Source organism: Suillus subaureus, assembly GCF_016647635.1.
Source record: "Suillus subaureus strain MN1 chromosome Unknown BJ212scaffold_5, whole genome shotgun sequence".
Lineage (NCBI taxonomy): Eukaryota > Fungi > Basidiomycota > Agaricomycetes > Boletales > Suillaceae > Suillus > Suillus subaureus.
Genome location: NW_024538561.1, coordinates 21769 through 40325, shown reverse-complemented (window position 1 = coordinate 40325; position 18557 = coordinate 21769). Strand labels below are relative to the sequence as shown.

The following is an 18557-nucleotide window of genomic DNA, read 5'->3' as shown; positions in this document are numbered from 1 at the left end:
TTCTTGACGCTTTACTGCCTTGTACATGCCACAGATCATCTGTGCGAAGTGAATGTTGTCGTTTCCAAAACTTGACGCGCATTTGGTAGGTCACAAAGTGACAATAAAAACTGTATTAGTCAACGTCGTTCCCTTCTATTACTTGCTCGCCATCTTCCGAAAACTTCACGTTATTCTGAAGACAAATTATCAGGTCGCTGAGCTAGAAAGTATTATTTGTTTCACTCACAGGGTCAGACGACGATTTCCCAATATATTTCGTGTGATCTAGTGTATATGCCATTAGTCAAGGTCTCAACGTGCTAATGACAAGTCTTACATCCATACGCCACTAAATCGCCTGCAGGATTAGTAAAGTCGACGCGAGTATAAGCCAATGATTTCCCTGGTTTGATGAGCTCGCAGAACGTTATAGCAGATCTTGCATTACTGACCCATGGCAGTAAGTGTGGCTCGTGCATGGAGGGTATCGCCTGGCCTGCCTGCAGGTCGTATAAAGGATGCACCAATATCAGTCGAAACGCCGGTCATATAGTGACCTTTGCTCGCAACAGCGAGCGAGCCAAGGGTATCAGTCAGCGACAGGATCAGGCCGCCGTGCACGGTCTAGTTTGGTGTGTCAATAAGTAGGATACTGGGAAAAACTTAGATACGCACCCCCACTCTGTTCACTGCAGCGAGATAAGTACTATGAAAGCTGAAGAGAAAAGTACATACAATTAGATTGTTCTATCTTCAGCGAAAAATCAACCGTTCCGGGGACTGCGCGGTGAATAACAAGCTGAAAGACCTTGTCAGTATCAGATGCAAGTCTAAAGGGTATACCCTTGCATTCGGAAAACATTGCGCATCATGCCCTAGCTACTGTATTCAGCGACTCGCGCCAAAAAATGCCTGGTGAGAATACCTTTGTTGTCTATGAATGATTTCCACACCTTGCATAGTTTCTTCTGTGAGACAGCGCGAGCAAGCTGTATAATAAAAGACCTACCCTTCGGGTGAATCTCAAGGAGGCAGACATTATACGTCTTTCCAGTCGGATACACCTTCCGGGAAGCAAGTTAAAAGTTTCCAAAGGCAGAAGGAGGTTGTTTAATTCTAAAGCTCTTGCCAAACAATGGCCGCTGCCGCCACTTGTTGAATCTCCGATCGGCTTTCTCCTCACTGCGTCGTGGACTTGAACTACTTAGCCATTCATCAGCGTCGTCCGCAATAGTCTTCATCCACTCCCTTCAAAGCACAAATAATGTCTGATCTCTGTCCTGTCTACGCGCCCTTCTTCGGTGCCATGGTTAGCTCTGAATTCTTTCCTTGTTCGCTTTCGAGACTAAATGGTTCATAGGGCTGCACCTGCGCAATCGTGTTCACTTGTAAGAGTTATGAGCAACTGTTGTCAGGAGCTCTAATGTTCTAACCGATACTTGTGCTTGTGTGCGCTAGGTCTTGGTGCAAGGTCTGAAACTTTTGCGCTACAGGTTTTATGATGTATTGAACATTTTACGCAGTTATGGTACCGCAAAGTCTGGTGTTGGTATTTCTGCGATGGGCGTCCTCCGGCCAGACCTCATGATGAAGTGTGTTGTCCCCGTTATCATGGCTGGTATTATCGGTGTATGTCTTTGCTTTCCTCCACCTTAACCGCCGTCGGTTCTGATACTGCGCAGATCTACGGTTTGGTGGTGTCCGTCCTCATTTCCAGTTCACGTGTGTTCTGTTCTTTTTCCGCCCGTTATTCTGGATTCTGAATTGCATTCAATGCAGTGGAGGCAAGAATGACCCTTGCGCAAGGATTCATTGACCTTGGTGCTGGTCTGTCGGTCGGTCTCGCAGGTCTTGCCGCAGGTTTTGCCATCGGTATCGTCGGTGATGCTGGTGTTCGTGGTACTGCACAACAGCCACGACTTTTCGTTGGAATGGTAAATATTCATTACCTAGTTATCGTCAGCAACAAATCTGATATGCCGTGCAGATTTTGATTCTCATCTTCGCTGAAGTGCTTGGTCTTTACGGTAAGTCGATATTTCGTAGAAATGACGTGTGGTATTGAACAACCGTCTATAGGCTTGATTGTTGCACTCATCATGCACACGAAAGCTGGAGAGTTGATAGGATTGGTATGTTGCTTCTCTTTGACTCGTACTCATTTTATTAACATGATTTTGCAGTGTGACGTGTAGAAAGATGACGGACTTCATTATAAACCTTTGATGCTGTTTTCCGTCTAATACATCCATGTTTATGCTTGCGAACATACATAGTCCTTGCATGTATTGTCTACTTGAGTGATGCATCTTGGGCCAATGGTTACCCTGTTGTGTGAATATGCTGTGCTTCAATTACTCGTTGAGGTGCGTCAGGCCCAGGGACAGTGACCGAAATACTTCTTGTGGTTCTAAGAACCGCCGACGTGGCGATCGATATTATCTTCCTACAACTGTTTGTGGGAAGCACTCATGTTGCTTTAGTTGTCTTCGACTCTTTGGAAAGTCTGAAAGGCTGTGGTTGAGACTTTACTGATGGTTTCCTTCGCGGCGCTCCCCAAGACGTTACTCCTTCTCCTGCTCACGTTGCCAGCTCTCGTCGTCTCGGTCGCTCTTCCCTCGTCTAAGAATGACCCATTTCGCGCTATAGTTCTTGCATATCGCAAGCGCCAACCTGAGCCGCCTCTCTGCTGTCTGACACCACCTCCGTCAACAGAACCACCAGATGATGTCGAGGATGTCCTGCTCTCGTTTGAGGAGTGGAAGTCCAAGCAGTTCCAGTCCCAATTCCAGTCGCAGTCACAGACCCAGCCTCGGGTGACTGCTCATTCCCAAATCGAAGCTTTAGAACATACGGAGTCGAGTGCTACCCAGGAACCAAATGCCACTGTGCCAGACACGCCTGCATACCTCCCGGAAACAGAGCTTTCCCCTCATTTCAGGGTACCTATCACCGACCGCTTCAACTATGCAAACCTGGATTGCTCTGCACGCGTCCACACTTCACATCGCTCTGCCAAGTCTCCTTCGTCCATTTTGTCATCAAAGAAAGATAAATACATGCTTTCGCCATGTTCTTCAGGCAAGGAGGAGCAGTTTGTGGTTGTAGAGTTGTGCGAGGATATTAGAATCGACACCGTGCAACTCGCGAACTTCGAGTTTTTCAGCGGGGTGTTCAAGGATTTTTCGGTCAAGGTTGCAAAGACCTACACGACGTCTGATGACGGGTGGGTACTGGCAGGTACCCACAAGGCAAAGAATGTCCGTGGTGTGCAGGCGCGTATTTCTCCCCGATATTGGGACTTTGTTGTTGACTAAGGCACAGTCCTTCCACACACCAACTACCCTGCGCGATTTCTATAGGTACATCCGAATCGACTTCCACTCACACTATGGACACGAGTATTACTGTCCTGTCTCCCTTCTTAGGGTCTATGGTCTAACCCACCTTGAACAATGGAAGTGGGACATGTGGGAAGAAGAGAGTCATAAACTCGCCGGAGCTCAAGCTCAAGTATTTTCCTCCATTGCGGAGCCCCTACCCATCAGTTCTGGGGGATCTGAACTGAACAAGTTTATGGATGAGCTTGAGGCTCAGAAACTACCCCCTGTCTATCCTCTTGACACCCCACTTCCGACAATCAAGGCGCCGTCTACGGCACATACGAGTCTAAGTAACTCTCAAGCGTCCAAGGCGGTGATCCGGAAGTCCAACTCAGCCAGCCCCTCTTTTCAATCTACGACGTCTTCGCCGGCCACTGTTCTTACCGACTCCGCCGTCATGCAGCAGCCTACCTCGTCCGCTATCTCAAAATCTGTATTGAGTTCTGAGACGAGCATTACATCTTCCTCCGACTCCGCCATATTCTCCACAGCATCTCTCTCGTCTAATGAGAGCTCATCCACCCAAACCTCATATTTAATCTCCTCAGAAGTCCCACATACCTCTAATATTGAAGCATCTTTATCGCAATCATCATCATCATCATTTCATCACGGCCCATCTTCGAATACGCTGTCGACCGCCTTGCCAACATTATCTACCCCTCCACCGGTCGGGTCAGGTGGAGAGTCAATATACCGCACAATCATGACCCGACTGACTCTCCTGGAGGCAAATCATAGCCTTTATGCACGTTATGTGGAAGAGCAAACTGCTGGTGTACGCGAAGTACTCAGAAGGCTCGGTGAGGATGTTGGTAGGTTGCAAAGCGTCGTGAGTTCTACCAGAGCTTCTTTGAACAACGTATCTCATATACCTCTCAGAGTCGCATACAAGCACAAATGTATCAGCGCACAGTTCACGAGTGGGAAAGACAGCGGCTTCGTCTGGAGTTCGAACACAGTGAATTACTCTCCCGAGTAAATCATCTTGCTGAAGAGGTTGGCTTCCATGTCCTGAAGATGATAAAGGTTGCTCACGTTGTTCCAAGGTCACCCTTGAAAAACGTCTTGGCATTGCACAACTTTGCCTACTTCTGGCAGTGCTTGTATTCATAGGCTTGACCAGGGGTGCATCGTCCATAGAACCCCCTCAACTCATTACTCGTCCTGCGAGAGAATGGGGCCGACGCAACTTGAGCTTCGCTAGCAATAACGCTGAACGTAGCTCGAATAGTTTGCTGTTCCGAAGTCGCAGTCCTCCTGACATTCCTGTCGGCAAGAGGTCTGAAACTATAAAGGATCGTTCTTCATGCCCAGATTCTCGTGTAGACTTTTCGTCTCATCGAACACAACGGTCCTCTGATCACAACTCCATTCCACGCCGACCCCTGCACTTTACTGCCTTAGCAGATAAACGATCCACCCCGCGCAGGCTCCACCGCCGCAAAACGGCCCGGCCCTCCATTTGCCAATTTTGCACTTCGCACCCCCACTCGCCGCGTACCTAATTCCATCTCCACAGAGACATCCACACTCCCTCGTGCCGCCCATATGGTACGAACAAACTCGCATTCATCAACAGGACTCATTGTTCCAAAATCTACCAAACGCTTGGCACGGACAGCTCACCTGCACGAAGTCAAAGGCTCGCTCAGTCGAAGGGAGAGCGAGAACTCAAAGCCTGCAGAACGGGAAAATGATGACGAAGACGTGTTCCGTAGTCCTTCTATGAAGATACATAATTCGAGACGCTTGTCAAGCCCGCGACGACCCCTCTTTCCGCTTGACATCTCACGTCAGACAAAGGACGTGATGTCAGGAGATACCACTGACGCTGATGTATGGGTTGACACCGATGTTGAAGGAGGGTCTGAATGTTCGGAATTCGCTGCGTTCGATCCCTCCCTTTGATACGCCGATTTTCTGATGGACGTTCGAGATTCGAGGCTGTGTACTAGGGAGGACTATAGTCGCATATACCATAGATGTCGTCATGCCATCACCGCAGCTGAGCGCTGAGGATGCATACGCGACTTCACAACCCATACTAAGCCCGTATCTCGTGACGGTTGGAATCATGATCTTGAATATAGCCTTGGTTTCAATATGTCCAAAATCAATATTTCGCAGTCTGTCCTGATCGCTATACTGGAAAATTGCTAAGCCCTTTAACATCTTGAGCGTTTGGCCTGTCCTTGCTCAGGACAAATGCAAATGACATGTTTGACCGATCGTCTGCGAAGACCCTATCCGATATTGTCTCCTGCTTGGTAGGACTGAAACAGGTGTTGACAACTTGGCGTAGGGTCAGTTTGGCTGGACCACAAGACTCGGGCACAGCAACGTTTCGATACAAGTTGTGAGTGACATATTTACATGATAAGTGAATAATGAGATCCCTAGTCTAAATATGACCACCGCCTGTTAACCACATCGCAATAACGTTCAGATTCCACATGCCCAACACGATAGTACTTCTCGACTTGATGTTGCCAATCATCTGGGATAAACACATCTTGCTTCTCTTGATCCTTCTCCTCTCGGTAGTAAAGCTCTTCCAACCGACCAGTGAGCAATAGTCGTTCTAGTACGATGCGCCGCACAACATCTCTTGAAACATCAAAAAGGAGCAGGGTCCGAAGTCCAGGAAGAGGGAGATCCGCCAGTCCGCGAGGCGTTGGAAGCAGTCCCATTGCCCATGCATCATTCGCGTACGACGTTGCTGGCCCCAGGGTGAATACTTTGAGACTGGTCATTTGTTTATACAAACAATGGAGGAGCTGAGGATCTGCACGATGTGTGAAATTAACGAGATGGAGTTCATCTAGTTCCAGAGGAGAGTTAGAAGGATCTTCCTTAGTAAGCCTGATCAGCTCCTGAAGGATGTCTTCGAAATCAACCTCCATCAGCTCGAAATCGTAGTCAACTCCGTCCAAGGTCAATATCCGGAGATTAGGCATATGGACATTGTGAAGAAAATCCGCAGTCCAACAATTCATCGTCCACGATTTGATAGCCAGGCAGTGCAGATGGGGCAACTCAATAGGAGACATGTTGTCTGTGGCAAGCGGATCCATATCCACTTCGAGTGCGAGAGTTTGCAGATTGACGAGTGCACCAAGCAATTGTGATAAACTCTTTGCCGTAGTGCTCGTATCTCTGTCATCTTCATACATTGGCATGCGGTAGTGTATCCGCAAGTTGACGAGATGTGATGAAAACACGGTGGGTGAGAGCCAGGACCAACTCATGCCAAAAAGGATAAGATCATTGATGGGAGATACAGAACCAGGAAAAATCAATGGTCCATAATGGACGGGGTCTTCATCGAATTGGCCATGTACGAGTTCAAGATGGAGTTTTTCTAGCATACGAGCTGGATGAACGCAAGGGCGTGAGATGAGTAAGAGTGCTTGATGTATATGTGTCTGTGAGGTCGTCCTCAGCGTAAACTCGCGCCAACGGTGCACATGAGCATATAACTCTATGATGATCAAAACGAGGTAAGCGCCAGCCACGGTTTCATCAACTGACGTGGGGGGATCACAGGCATATGATGGAGAGAGTTGCTGGGGGACTCCATTGAAGGGGTTATATGGGTCGTTCCAAAGTAACGTGATTCTGAGAGGAAGTGTTCGGCTACGTTGCAGGAAAGTACGCGTATATTCAAGAGACGCAGGACCGTTGCCGAAGGAAATTTGTAACACGGTCCACAATGATGGAGTCCGTGATATGAGACAATTCCACCGCTCGCACACACCCATTGCTGAAATGAGTGCCAATGGCGGAGGGTCGTTGATCCCTTCTGCGTACATGTCCTGATAATGATAATGATCTTTTTGCCAGTCGTCCCAATGTCTGCCTCTCCGTTCATTCTGCATAGAATAATCATCGAAAGTTGCTTGGTCTTCTTGACAGACCAACTTGAAAATCATGCGCAGCACGTCGTCTGGCAGCCGATCGACATCACAGCTATTCATCCCGACTCGGATCGATGATTTTGGGAGAAATGGAAAGAAATGCACTTAGTAGTCCAAGTCAATATCAGGAATAGATAGTTTCTGAAGAGACGCACTGCTTGAGGCCAACCGCCGCACCAACAGAAGCCCTCGATTGTGGACTTGTGGGTTCAGAGTGGTTGGTTCACCGCAGAAACTAGATGCACGTAACCATATATATTACGAGTACGACACTTGCCTATAAGAAATCCAAGGATGATCGATCTGATCCGCCACTCAAAGTCAACCATGATGGGCGCTGTTCCTAAACAGAAGTGCCCTCCTTCGGACTTGGTTCGGATACACAGGGCCTGGGGAACAAAAGGCTGTCATTATCACAACCTATCCTAGAGAATAGAATTGGGATCAAGTGCGAAGTTCGCCGCCTTGGCTAGCAGATCTAGGCATGCAAGACCGCAACCACATATTGAGTCCCTTGCAAGCAGAAGGTTAGAGATTTAGCCGGTCTCGGACTCCCGGAGCCTGAGAAGGACAGAGCGGCAGCCAACGGGCGTAGCTATGTTGACGCGATCCTGCCACGGTCGTGACGCGCATGTGACGCGGCATGACACACAAGTGCAAGCATTAATCCTATGTTCTTTCAATTGCCAGTGTAATCGCCTCAACTGTCCACCAAATGCTCGAGGATGCCTGGTGCGTTGAACTCCAGAAGGGCTGGAGGTCAACCGATTATCCTGTTTAGCTCCTCCGGGGTCACCATCAGTGCGAATTACCTTCTATGCTCTAAACTCGGACCTCAACTTTCCAAGATAGTCTCGTCAACATTGGCTGCGGTGGACCGAGTAACCTCCCCCAAGTGTGCACACTCTAGAAGTAGCAAAAGTCATACGGGACTATCTATACATGCAGGTACTGCCAGTGGTTCAGGAGGTATGATTACTTGAGAAACTAACATCAATGGGTATGGGGCAGCTTCAATTGCTCCATATTGATCATTCTTGAAAAGTGTCTCGGTATTGCACGAATTTACCTAGTTTCCTTCGCTCTCTGTGTATCCCTGGGCTTGACCAGGGGTGCACCACTGTAACTCAAGTTTACCCGCAACACCAGTTCAAATCTTCAACTTCATGAGCGTTTGGTCCGTCCCTGCTTCTTGCTAGCTAGGACGAGTGAAACTGCAACTGTGAATATCCTATATGTCATTAATGATTAAACGATGAGCTCCAAATGAACTTGCTAACATGTTCTACCTGAGTTTGTGAGCAACGTATACGTGATAAGTGAATGAGGGACTAGGTCATATATGACCACCGCTTGTTAACTATATCTTGGACCCGTTCGCAGTCCACAAAACCAATACGACGGTACTTCTCGACTTCATGTTGCCAATCATCCTGGACACTCTTATCCTCTCGATCGTAATTATAGTAAAGCTCCTCCAATGGACCAGCTAGTGGCGTTCGTTCTAGTACGATCAGCCGCATGACATGCTTTGGAACATTAAAGACGACCAGTGTCCGAAGTCCGATAAAAGGGAGATCTGGCAGTCCACGTGGCGTTGGGAGCAGTGCCAATGCCAGCGCAACATTGTCACCATCCGCCCGTGGTCCCAGCGTCAATGTCTCAACAGTTGACATTTGGACGAACAGGCGATGGAGGAGGAGGGGGTTTTCACGGTATCTGAAATTAAGGAGATGAAGTTCATCTAGTTCTAGAAGATAGCCAGAAGGATTATCCGCGTCAGGATCATCTGCGTCAGGATCGGTAAGCGTGGCTAATTCGCCGAATATCCCGTGGACACTGTTTTCTTCCCCTAATGATGCTACACACAACGTCAATATGCGGAGACTGGGCATTTTGACGCTACGGAGAAAGTCGGTAGCCCAGGGTTCCATTGAGCGTGACTTGATAACCAAGCTATGTAGATGGGGCAGCTCGATGGATATGGCGTCTCCATAACATGTGAGCTCTAGCTCGAGTGTCAGTGTCCTGAGGTTGACGAGCGAGCCAAGGAGCTGGAAGAAAACTTTTGCTTGTTCAAAAGTTGTTCCGGTATCCCCGAGATCGTCGGTGCAACAATCATCATAGTGGATTCGCAAATCCGAAAGATGAGATGAAAGCATATGGGGGGATAGCCAGGTCCAGCTTATACCAAAAAGGACAAGATCGCGGAGGGGAGGCACTGAACCGGGGAAAAGCGACGGTTCATTCATAAAGTGATCTGCGTGACGTGGGTTGTGTATAAATTGAAGATGTAGTTTTTCTAGGTTGCAGGCTGGATAGACCGAAGGACGTGACAGAAACGAAAGCGCTTAGCATGTGTGAGTAAAGGAAGTCGTCCTGAGCGTAAACTCGCGCCAGCGGTGGACATGGGCGTATAACTCCTGGATTACCGAGAGAAGATTAACACCGGCCATGATCTCTGCGCGTGATGTGCGTTTTAATGCACTGTCATCAATATCAGTGTCATCCCACATAATCGGCACAATCCAGCTGGGATCGTCCCAAAGAAGTGTGATTTGAAGAAGACACGTCCCACTATATTGGACGAATTTACGTGCGTGCTCGAGAGCCGCAGGACCTTCCTTGAAGGATATCTGCAGCTCGGTCCACATTGACGGAGTCCGCGTCAAGAAAGACTGCCATCGCTCGCACACACTCGCCGCTGGCAAAAGCACTGATTGCAGCAGAGCACTGCTTGCAGGTTCCTATTCCATGCACTCGCGCTCGAATGCATCTCCCCAATCGTCCCAATATATGCCGCAAAAATTGTCTTGGAGATATTCATACAATGCTTCCTTCTCGTCGACCACGATCAACTTGAAAATCATGAAAAGTATGTCATCAGGGAGCCGCTCGACATAAGAGCTACCCGTCATCGGTGCACCACTGTTGGAGAAGTCCCAAGGTAAGCATCAAGCATAGTTGTGGTTGATAATTTCAAGAGACTCACCCAGAGGTGTATTACTGCAACTGCTGCAGCCTGCACCAATGCGATTCCTCGATTATGGACTTGTGCTCAAAAGCTCAGCCTCTGATAGTCTCCCCAGCCAGGTCTTTATAGGGAAGACAGTCCTCCCTTCTCAAGCTCTAGAATTGTAGGTCTCTGAGAAGCTAGAACAAACGCTCAGTTCACCAAAACTTACTCCAAAAAAATCATTACGACATTCGCCTTCGCCACATAAGTACATACTCAACAACAGCGACCTTTCTCGGTCAGCGTCAAGCCAATGTGCTACTTTCCTGTCCTATTAAGCATTCAGAAGCGCAATCTGATTCACAGCCTTTCACAACCCCCAGTCGAACACATCTAAAGCGACCAACCAACATTGAGCTACTAGATTATTTTTTCATGCCTTGCTCCAACTCTGTAATAGGCCAGGGCCCGGGCTAGTGTCTTCAAGTACTTTCACCCCAATACTCATCTTCTAATGATGCTTTGTCGACATTTACAAGCTCGAGTGCTCGGAGTAAGAGTTCTCTTGCAATAGCGATGTTGACGCAACGAAACGTTCGATACCAGTGCTCCGCGAAGCACCAGTCTTGGCTACAGGTCGAGAGTGAAAGAGTAAGGACAGGCGACCGACGGCCCACGGTTGCATCTGGACGTGAACTGGAAGGTGCCGTGGGATGAGATTTGGTTTCTCGGTCGGTATTGAGTCCAGAGCGGCTTTGACTGTGTATGCGAGCGAAGTTGTTGCGCCTAATTTGAGAACGTGCAGGAGATCCTTGTGGGTGCTTGATGCTGCTGGTAAGCAGGTAGTCACTCACGTTACAACAGAAAACCTTAGATCATCGCTTACAAGGAGCACTGTATAAACGAACTCGGTGCTCAAATCACCAGCGATTAGTGGGCGCGTGATTGGAGTTATGGAAGTTGGACTCCCCTTCGTTCAAGCATATATAAAGGCACGTCCCATCTGTCATCCTGTCTCCGCTCATAGTTTAAGACGAAGCGCTCAGTTCTGCGACTAGCACCATGTCCGTCTTCTTATGCCCAAAGGACTGTTTTGATGGTGGTGAGAGAATTTAACGAGCAGCGCATTTCCTCTCCATCTTATATGTTTTTCCCCAGCCAAAGTCAAGCCTAAGCATTTCGAACCTGGTGATGTCAAATCTTTAGCATGTCTGCAGGCTGTACGTATTCTAAGAGCTTGCCTGCTCAGAATGCTAGGAGGAAGAGGACGAGTCTAAATCCATGTCCACTTCTCCACTTACTAAATACGCTTTAAGCCTGAGTTTGTCGCATACTCTGCGCGTGACCACCACGGACATCATCGCGATGCAGTATGATGCATCATATATTTAACAAATATGGAAGTCCACCGCTTTCCTCACCCCCTAACTCTGTTATGCTAATTCTCTGGTCACTTACCATCCAGCGAGTGCTGCCATTTCATCATTTTCGTGTTTCTCGAGGTTTGGTGGGATGGTCTACTTGTCACGTCACTACATGGGGATCTTGACTGCCGATTTACGTGCTTGCCCACCCCTCCAAGTTCAAGCTCTCAGGACGCCAAGAGCATGATCATCCTCAAGTCTAAAAACCAGTCCAAGGTATGCGAGCGAGTTGTCTGGATCTGTCCAGGTCGCCTGATCAGGACGGTGCATCTTTACGGAACAACGGTATCCGCTTTTCAATCGCTCAGCTAAGCGGTGTTTTGGCACCCTTTTCAAGGCATGCAGCGCACGTCAGTGATGAATGTCATGTCGATCATTGAGAGTTTGGAACATTCCATGACGGCGATGTTCAGCCGGTCGAAACTGAGAATGAAGACAGTCGTTCCTTCTAATTTCGTTCGTGCACTGGCAATTTAGACTCGATAAGCTCGAATTTAGGTGCACTGAGTTGTCCATGACCTACGCTCGTCCAGCACAATGTGAACGGAGAAAAGGGATGGCCAACCGCAGATGCGCAGCGCAGACAGTGGGTCGAGACGTGTTGGTCACACAAACATCATGTCAGTGCCCATACATCAGGGAAAATCATAGCGAGGAATCGTCGCGAGATTATGATAGCGTGTTGGGATTGACCCGTCAACATGAACACCTTGCAGGATATGTGGTGATTGGGAAGGTGTATGCGTACAGTAGGGGGAGGGAACGACTCGGTCCAAGGCAGGGTGTACAAACTTGCTAATCAGGTACCCGAGTAATATACACGGACGAGATGACTAGCTGGTGTGCGAGATATGCAGCACCAGTATTTGTAGCCAGGACATGTTTCTAGCGACTACTTGAAATAAAATCAAGGCTTCACGGGATAGCATTGAAACCAACCCAAAATTGAGGAGGTTACCGAAATCAAAAATACCCAAGCCGTGAACGATGAGACAACAATAATCTCCAAAAAAATGTGAGATAGGTGCCCTCATACTGTAGTGTTAATGCCCATCTGCATGTGGGGGAGACGTACAGTAGAAAAGAAGCACGAAACGAATACGCAATGGAAGGGGCCATGGCTATGCGGTTGCTGCACGTGTCGGCCTAGTACGAGTATCAGGAGTAGTAGGTCCTGCGGACGTCGACGCCAACGGAGTGGCAGGCTGAGTCTGCGGTGATGGAGCCTGGATCTGGACTGGACCTTGCGATTGACCTTGCTGCTGCTGTGTTGAGTGTGCATTGCTATCAGGGTGTTGAGGAGACGCGCAACAGAGGAAAAGCACGAGATGAGCCATCATTCGGACGGGTAGCGAATATGCAGGTCTTCCACCTGGTGTGGTAGTACCATTAGGCTGAGTGCGTAGATGATTTTGTGGCAGTGGCTCAGCGACAAACAATACCTGCATAGAAATTATTGGGCACCAGAAATTGGTATACCAGAGAAAGACACACCTCCCTGTCCCGCATTGCAGGTACTTCGACAACATGAGGATGCATTGGGCGTTGTGGGAGTTCGATTTCTTCGCTGGTGCGGGGTTGAGAGCGGAACAGTGAAGACAGAAGATCCATGAGCACATCTGAATGTGAACCCAAATGAGTTGTGGGATGAGGCTCAATTTCCTCATCGGTGTTGAGTCGAGATCGAGACAAAAGTGAGGACAGGCGAGCGAGGAGCGCGTGTAGATCTAATCGCGAAAGTGTGGAAGGTTGCTGAGGTTCGTTTCCTTCATCATTTTGGGGTGGAGAGTGGTGGAAAAGTGAGGACAGATGGCCCAGGAGTACCCGCGGATGTAGCATCGAGGGCGTTGGGGGTTGCAGAAGTCCGGTTGCTTCAGCGTTGTTGGGTCGAAAGCGGTGAAGCGAGGCAAGGCGAGCAAAGAGTGCAATTGCAGAGGAATGAGGGTGGGCACCACCCGTTGGGGAGGACTGACAACACAGAGGTTTGAACACGAATTCATTAATAGAGATACTAATGACGCACATCATCGTCGGCTTCCATGCCGTCAAAAAACCGTGGTGAAAGTTCATCGCCACCCCCAAGCTCAACGTGACATCGCGTGGCATCAGCCTGAAATGTTGCTGTTATTTAATGAATGGGAATGGTTGGAAACACGTCACGTACCTCCAAAAATGACTTGTCACTGATTGAGGAGCGAGGGGTATGCTCTATTCCAGGTTTGCCCTCCTGTTCAAGTCTGTCTTTTGGTGCCTATCAACAGATACTGTCAGTGAGAAAGAGTTGGTGGTACGTTGGCACTCACAATATCGGTGCCAATGGACAGTAGGTCTTCGAGGCCAGCTTGTTTGAGGATGGCGTGAATGTCCCACATGTACGCATTTTTGATATCGCAGCCAGTGACCAGCACTTTTCCATCGGTGGAAAAGGCTGCGCATTCCACCCGATCTTCGTGCTGGAGGAGTGGACCGATTTGGAGGTTGCTGTCTAGATTCCAGAGACATGACGTTTTATCATCTGATGCACTTGCAAGGAGGCGGTTGTTCTGGGACAAGGAGATGGCATTGACCCAGTTTTGGTGACCCTCCAAAGTGGCGATCTGCTGCCAAGTGGCTGTGTCGAATATCCTAACTGGGCCATGTGAACCGGAAATCAGCTGCTTTCCGTCCGATGTCCAAGCCAAACTCCAAACTATCCGATCGTGTTTGAGTGTGGCAAGCAGCTTGCCCGTCTTCGCATCCCAGATTTTTACTGCATCCTCGTCGAGTCCACCTGTTGCAATTCTTGTTGCACCGGGCGTGGATCCTCCTGTCGCAATTCGTTTGTTATCGGGAGAGCAAATCACCGCCCATACATGCTTGTGCCTGGTCTTGATTTCCAGGATTGTTTCTCTGCTCTTGACGTCCCATACTCTCACCGTCCCGTCCCAGGATCCGCTCACTACTCGATTACCATCCACACTCCAGCACACTGACAACACATCCCCAGTGTGCCCTGTCCACTTTCCGACGATCTTTCCCGTCTCGACATCCCACAACCTCACTTTCCCATCTTCACTTCCATTGACGACAATCTTGCCGTTTGGAGACAATGCCATGGACCGCACTGCTGCTTTTGTCTCCTCATCTTTCCAGTCCTTACCTATCTGTGTGCCGCTCTCCACGTCCCATAGTCGCAGTGCGCCGTCCATTGAACATGTGATGATGCGTCGCCTCCCAGGGAGGTGCACAATACCTTTTATTCTGTTGGTATGGCCTCGCATCATCTTGCGAGGCGTGACTGCTGGCATCTTTTGCTTGTTATTGGTCGGGGAAGGCGTAGTCGGCGCCTGGAGGTCTTAAGTATGGTAGATCATGCAATATGTATGGGAGTGAAGCCCACCAGGATCTTTGAATGAGAGCAAGTTGTCTGTCAATGACAAATATTCCTGGTAAGTTAGTGTACCTATCTTCTTCAATTTCAGCTCTTGCTAATAGAAACGTACAAGCCATCGCTCACCAACCAGCCTGCTTATAGGAATTTGGTCCTTACCCAGAAGCCAACTTCGGCACTGTATATACAGGAGTTGCGTATGCACAGAGATCTTAGTGGTTATCCAAAGTCCCTGGCAGACAGGTGGATGTATCGCAGAAGAGCCCAGAGTATCACTCATGAGAGGATTAGACAAGCCCAGTGGTCAAATCACTGTTCGGTGGGTGTTTGGATTATGGTTGAGGAAGTTGGGCATCTGTTCATTTATACCGTCTTTTAACAAAGTGCGTTCCGTGTTATCCTCGTGTTCGCTTCGCTACCTAGTTCCTGTGTAGATGAAGCACTCATGTCTGTGACTAGCGCCAGGTGCACATGCATATTTCCTATCTCTGATAGACTACTTCCATGGGGATGAGAAAGTTTGATGGCGAACGGCATTTCCTCTCCATCTTACAAGTTTCTTCTGGCCTATTTCCAACCCAATGCCACCAAATCTTCGCAGCTGTGCAGCATGCCGTCACCAGATGCCGTATTCTGACACTTGCCTTGCTCATATTCTCGGAATCTTGGAATCTCAGATGAGCCAGGATGGATTGTGACCGTATTACAACTATTAGCGTCAAGGCTGTCAAAGAAGAGGACTGACCTAGCAAAATCCCCCAAGTGTACGCATTCTAGAGGCGGCAAACGTCGCACGGAACTTTCTGTACATGCAGATTCCGGTTCAGGAGTTACACTTCTAGGAAGCTGTTGTTACTGACAACGGTTATGGTGCAGATTAGATTACTCCGCATTGTTTCAACTTGATCATTCTTGAAGTGTCTTGGTGTTGCACAGCGTTGCCTATGGTGCAGTTCACTTATGCGCCGCTACTTTGGGGCAACCGCCAAATCGAGGGCCAAAAATTCCAACTCTAGACTCATTGCCCAAAATGGTAGGTGCAGCGACCACAGCTTCGATGTTAGTGTACAAAGTGTCGGATTGCGAGTCGCGACCAGTTAATTATTTCAACTTTTATACAATGGCCCGCAAGTACCACAAAGTGGCAGCTGCTCGTGCGAGACTCGCCCGACAAACTCAAGTGTATGCTGCTACTGTCCGAGTCATAGCCAGCGATGATAGTACTGTGCAGGAGCCCGACAACGACAACGGCAACAGCGATGACAACAACGATGACGATAACTTCGATTGCGGGTTTATTGGTAGTGTTCACTGCTTGTTGCCTGACCCATGAATGCTTACCGGTCAGGTCTAGAGACGAAAGCAGCACAGTTGCAGGTCAAGGAGTTCAGCTCAAGGAAGGACAAATCTCATAGATGTGTTCCGGAGACTGTGGCATGTCTTTTCGACTGATTTTACTGGTACCTTAGCCCTCACCGCCAATTTGGGTCATGTCCGAAATTTTATCTTGCTCAAATTTAATGCTATGCAAAATCGCTCTTGACAATATGTTCCTATCATTAATCTAAGCATTTTTACAAGACAGAAAGTTCCTGGGACTTGTTCTCGCAACGTCAGAAAATTTGCACAAATGTAGCGGCGCATAAGTGAACTGCACCATAGTATACTTCGCTCTCTGCCAGTATTTGCCGGCTTACTTAAGTTTCTATAATCAATACAGGAACACCCCTTTCGATCCGCTCTTTGACGATACATTGTGCTTACAGTAGCAACTCGGGAAATACATTATCAGCACAGTCTGGTCGTCTCTGCAAATAGACACATTGTGTCTTCACGTTCTCACCCTGTGTATAACTGATCGTGAGCAAAGGGATCTGTTCGAAGGTCGAGCACGGTCCGCATGCTAGCGTGAATCTTTGACAACCATTAAATGTAGTTGTGCGTGGGTCGCAAAGGAACTTAGGAAACTGTCCTCGATTCACTGTCCACGACAAACGGTTTCGATGGAACGCAAAGTTGATACGGAGGATGCAGTAGCTTTCGAATGTATTGATGAGTTGGACTTCGACGAACTGACGATGCAGCGCAATTACGCGCACGCACGCGTTTAGATCCGACTAATACATTTTCTACCAAGAGGTTTTGTTGAATGGCGCAAATGCAGTTCTGTTTGAGATCCAGACGATGACGATGTACTCCGGGGTGGGTCAACATCGCAAGGTAGTCGGTGGTGCGTTCTGGTGGGGGAGATGCACAGCAGAGAAGAAGTGCGAAATGAATCCACAATGGAAGGGGCCGTAGCTATGCGGTTGCTGCACGTGTCGGCATAGTATGAGTATCAGGAGCAGTAGGTACCGCGGACGCCGACACCAACGGGGCGACAGGCTGAGTCTGCGGTGACGGAGCCTGGGTCTGGACTGGACCTTGCGATTGACCTTGCTGCTGCTGTGTTGAGTGTGCGTTGCTATCAAGGTGTTGAGGAGACGCGCAGCAGAGAAAAAGCACGAGATGAGCCAACAATCGGACGGGTAGTGAATACGCAGGCCTTGCACCTGGTACGGTATTACCAGCAGGTTGAGTGTTTGGACGATGTGGTGGCGGCCTTGGGGCAACGAACAACACCTGCATAGAAATCATCAGATACCAGAAATCGATACACCAGAGAAAGACATACCTCCCTGTCCCGCATTGCAGGTACTTCGACAACATGAGGATGCACTGGGGAGGGTTCGATTTCTTCGCCGGTGCGGGGTTGAGAGCGGAAGAGTGAGGACAGGAGATCCATGAGCGCATCTGGACGTGAACCCAAAGGGGTTGTGGGATGGGGCTCGGTTCCTTCGTCGAGTCGAGAGCGGGGAAAAAGTGAGGGCAGACGGGTGAATAGTGCATGTTGATCTAACCCTGAAGGTGTGGAGGGTTGCTGAGGTTCGTTTGCGCCATCATTTTGGGACGGAGAGCGATGGAAGAGTGAGGACAGGTGGCCCAGGAGCACCCGCAGATGTAACGCCAAAGGCATTGGGGGTTGCGGAAGTTCGGCCGCTTCAGCATTGTCGGGTCGAGATCGGCGGAAGAGGGAGGCAAGGCGAGCGAGAAATACATTTGCAGAGGAATGAGGGTAAGCACCACCCATTAGGGAGGGCTGAGAGCAGAGGTCTGAACACGAACTCATTAATAGAAATGCTGATGACGCACATCATCATTAACTTCCATGCCATCAAAAAACCGCGGCGAGTGTTCATCGACACCCCCAAACTCGTCGTGACATCGCGTGGCGTCAGCCTAGTCCATGGTGTCGTTATAATAAATGAAAGGGTTTGGAAAGACATCACGTACTTTTAAAAACGACTTGTCACTGATTGAGGAGCGGGGGGTATGTTCTATTCCTGACTCGCCTTGAGATGCCTCTTGTAGTGCCTTGTCACAGACACTGTCAGTGAGAAAGAGAGGGTGATATGTTGATACTCACGATATTGGTACCAGTAGACAGTAGGTCTTCAAGGCCGATTTCTTTGAAGATGGCAT

General features: G+C 48.8%; 9 protein-coding genes across 9 annotated transcripts; 4 read left to right on the top strand and 5 right to left on the bottom strand.

Annotated features, from left to right (window-relative positions):
- Positions 1-115: 115 nt before the first annotated feature.
- On the bottom strand, positions 116-1021 carry BJ212DRAFT_1263164 (thioesterase thiol ester dehydrase-isomerase; the record flags this gene model as incomplete). Its single annotated transcript, XM_041330324.1, has 9 exons — positions 116-175; positions 230-267; positions 320-385; positions 435-606; positions 658-671; positions 718-781; positions 826-857; positions 908-935; positions 992-1021. The coding sequence occupies 9 exons, from the start codon at positions 1019-1021 to the stop codon at positions 116-118; spliced, it is 504 nt and encodes a 167-aa protein (XP_041196828.1).
- Positions 1022-1171: 150 nt separating this feature from the next.
- Positions 1172-2320, top strand: BJ212DRAFT_1424919 (V-type ATPase). Its single transcript, XM_041337651.1, has 9 exons — positions 1172-1291; positions 1343-1370; positions 1441-1453; positions 1506-1611; positions 1665-1704; positions 1762-1916; positions 1970-2009; positions 2062-2114; positions 2166-2320. The coding sequence occupies exons 1-9, from the start codon at positions 1247-1249 to the stop codon at positions 2175-2177; spliced, it is 492 nt and encodes a 163-aa protein (XP_041196827.1). The 5' UTR covers positions 1172-1246; the 3' UTR covers positions 2178-2320.
- Positions 2321-2339: 19 nt separating this feature from the next.
- On the top strand, positions 2340-4932 carry BJ212DRAFT_801498 (UNC-like C-terminal-domain-containing protein). The gene is made up of 4 exons (XM_041344098.1): positions 2340-3257; positions 3307-4194; positions 4248-4364; positions 4415-4932. Exons 1-4 carry the CDS (start codon positions 2517-2519, stop codon positions 4871-4873), a joined length of 2205 nt encoding a protein of 734 aa, XP_041196826.1. The 5' UTR covers positions 2340-2516; the 3' UTR covers positions 4874-4932.
- A 720-nt stretch (positions 4933-5652) lies between these two features.
- BJ212DRAFT_801505 (uncharacterized protein) lies at positions 5653-7897 on the bottom strand. Its single transcript, XM_041344099.1, has 3 exons — positions 7441-7897; positions 6160-7389; positions 5653-6087 (listed from the first exon to the last, which is right to left on the bottom strand). Coding segments are annotated over exons 1-3 (1554 nt in total). The 5' UTR covers positions 7442-7897; the 3' UTR covers positions 5653-5764.
- Positions 7898-8160: 263 nt separating this feature from the next.
- BJ212DRAFT_1327704 (uncharacterized protein) lies at positions 8161-10465 on the bottom strand. Its single transcript, XM_041334642.1, has 6 exons — positions 10278-10465; positions 10046-10213; positions 9735-10021; positions 8566-9635; positions 8297-8505; positions 8161-8233 (listed from the first exon to the last, which is right to left on the bottom strand). The coding sequence occupies exons 2-4, from the start codon at positions 10201-10203 to the stop codon at positions 8617-8619; spliced, it is 1464 nt and encodes a 487-aa protein (XP_041196824.1). The 5' UTR covers positions 10204-10213; positions 10278-10465; the 3' UTR covers positions 8161-8233; positions 8297-8505; positions 8566-8616.
- Positions 10466-11303: 838 nt separating this feature from the next.
- BJ212DRAFT_1296489 (uncharacterized protein) lies at positions 11304-12464 on the top strand (the record flags this gene model as incomplete). The annotated part of the gene is made up of 6 exons (XM_041332465.1): positions 11304-11343; positions 11400-11461; positions 11744-11881; positions 11926-12015; positions 12199-12251; positions 12305-12464. The coding sequence occupies 6 exons, from the start codon at positions 11304-11306 to the stop codon at positions 12462-12464; spliced, it is 543 nt and encodes a 180-aa protein (XP_041196823.1).
- Positions 12465-12725: 261 nt separating this feature from the next.
- BJ212DRAFT_1327691 (uncharacterized protein) lies at positions 12726-14033 on the bottom strand. Its single transcript, XM_041334641.1, has 5 exons — positions 13969-14033; positions 13830-13916; positions 13689-13775; positions 13160-13633; positions 12726-13107 (listed from the first exon to the last, which is right to left on the bottom strand). Exons 3-5 carry the CDS (start codon positions 13704-13706, stop codon positions 12787-12789), a joined length of 813 nt encoding a protein of 270 aa, XP_041196822.1. The 5' UTR covers positions 13707-13775; positions 13830-13916; positions 13969-14033; the 3' UTR covers positions 12726-12786.
- Positions 14034-16155: 2122 nt separating this feature from the next.
- BJ212DRAFT_1476846 (uncharacterized protein) lies at positions 16156-16487 on the top strand (the record flags this gene model as incomplete). The annotated part of the gene is made up of 2 exons (XM_041339442.1): positions 16156-16336; positions 16384-16487. The coding sequence occupies 2 exons, from the start codon at positions 16156-16158 to the stop codon at positions 16485-16487; spliced, it is 285 nt and encodes a 94-aa protein (XP_041196821.1).
- A 127-nt stretch (positions 16488-16614) lies between these two features.
- On the bottom strand, positions 16615-17273 carry BJ212DRAFT_1327683 (uncharacterized protein). The gene has a single exon (XM_041334640.1). The coding sequence runs from the start codon at positions 17247-17249 to the stop codon at positions 16995-16997; it is 255 nt and encodes an 84-aa protein (XP_041196820.1). The 5' UTR covers positions 17250-17273; the 3' UTR covers positions 16615-16994.
- Positions 17274-18557: the final 1284 nt, after the last annotated feature.

Coding starts and splice junctions, on each gene's coding strand:
- BJ212DRAFT_1424919 (XM_041337651.1), top strand. CDS start 1,247: ATGTCTGATCTCTGTCCTGTCTACGCGCCCTTCTTCGGTGCCATG. Junction 1,612..1,664: donor TCATGGCTGGTATTATCGGT/GTATGTCTTTGC, acceptor GATACTGCGCAG/ATCTACGGTTTGGTGGTGTC. Junction 1,705..1,761: donor CGTCCTCATTTCCAGTTCAC/GTGTGTTCTGTT, acceptor CATTCAATGCAG/TGGAGGCAAGAATGACCCTT.
- BJ212DRAFT_801498 (XM_041344098.1), top strand. CDS start 2,517: ATGGTTTCCTTCGCGGCGCTCCCCAAGACGTTACTCCTTCTCCTGCTC. Junction 3,258..3,306: donor AGAATGTCCGTGGTGTGCAG/GCGCGTATTTCT, acceptor ACTAAGGCACAG/TCCTTCCACACACCAACTAC. Junction 4,195..4,247: donor ATGTTGGTAGGTTGCAAAGC/GTCGTGAGTTCT, acceptor TATACCTCTCAG/AGTCGCATACAAGCACAAAT.
- BJ212DRAFT_801505 (XM_041344099.1), bottom strand. Junction 6,088..6,159: donor TCTCGTTAATTTCACACATC/GTGCAGATCCTC, acceptor CCCTGGGGCCAG/CAACGTCGTACGCGAATGAT.
- BJ212DRAFT_1327704 (XM_041334642.1), bottom strand. CDS start 10,203: ATGACGGGTAGCTCTTATGTCGAGCGGCTCCCTGATGACATACTTTTC. Junction 10,022..10,045: donor GGAGATGCATTCGAGCGCGA/GTGCATGGAATA, acceptor GGAACCTGCAAG/CAGTGCTCTGCTGCAATCAG. Junction 9,636..9,734: donor ACGCGCAGAGATCATGGCCG/GTGTTAATCTTC, acceptor ACACATGCTAAG/CGCTTTCGTTTCTGTCACGT.
- BJ212DRAFT_1327691 (XM_041334641.1), bottom strand. Junction 13,108..13,159: donor CTGCAATGCGGGACAGGGAG/GTGTGTCTTTCT, acceptor ATTTCTATGCAG/GTATTGTTTGTCGCTGAGCC.
- BJ212DRAFT_1327683 (XM_041334640.1), bottom strand. CDS start 17,249: ATGTTGACCCACCCCGGAGTACATCGTCATCGTCTGGATCTCAAACAG.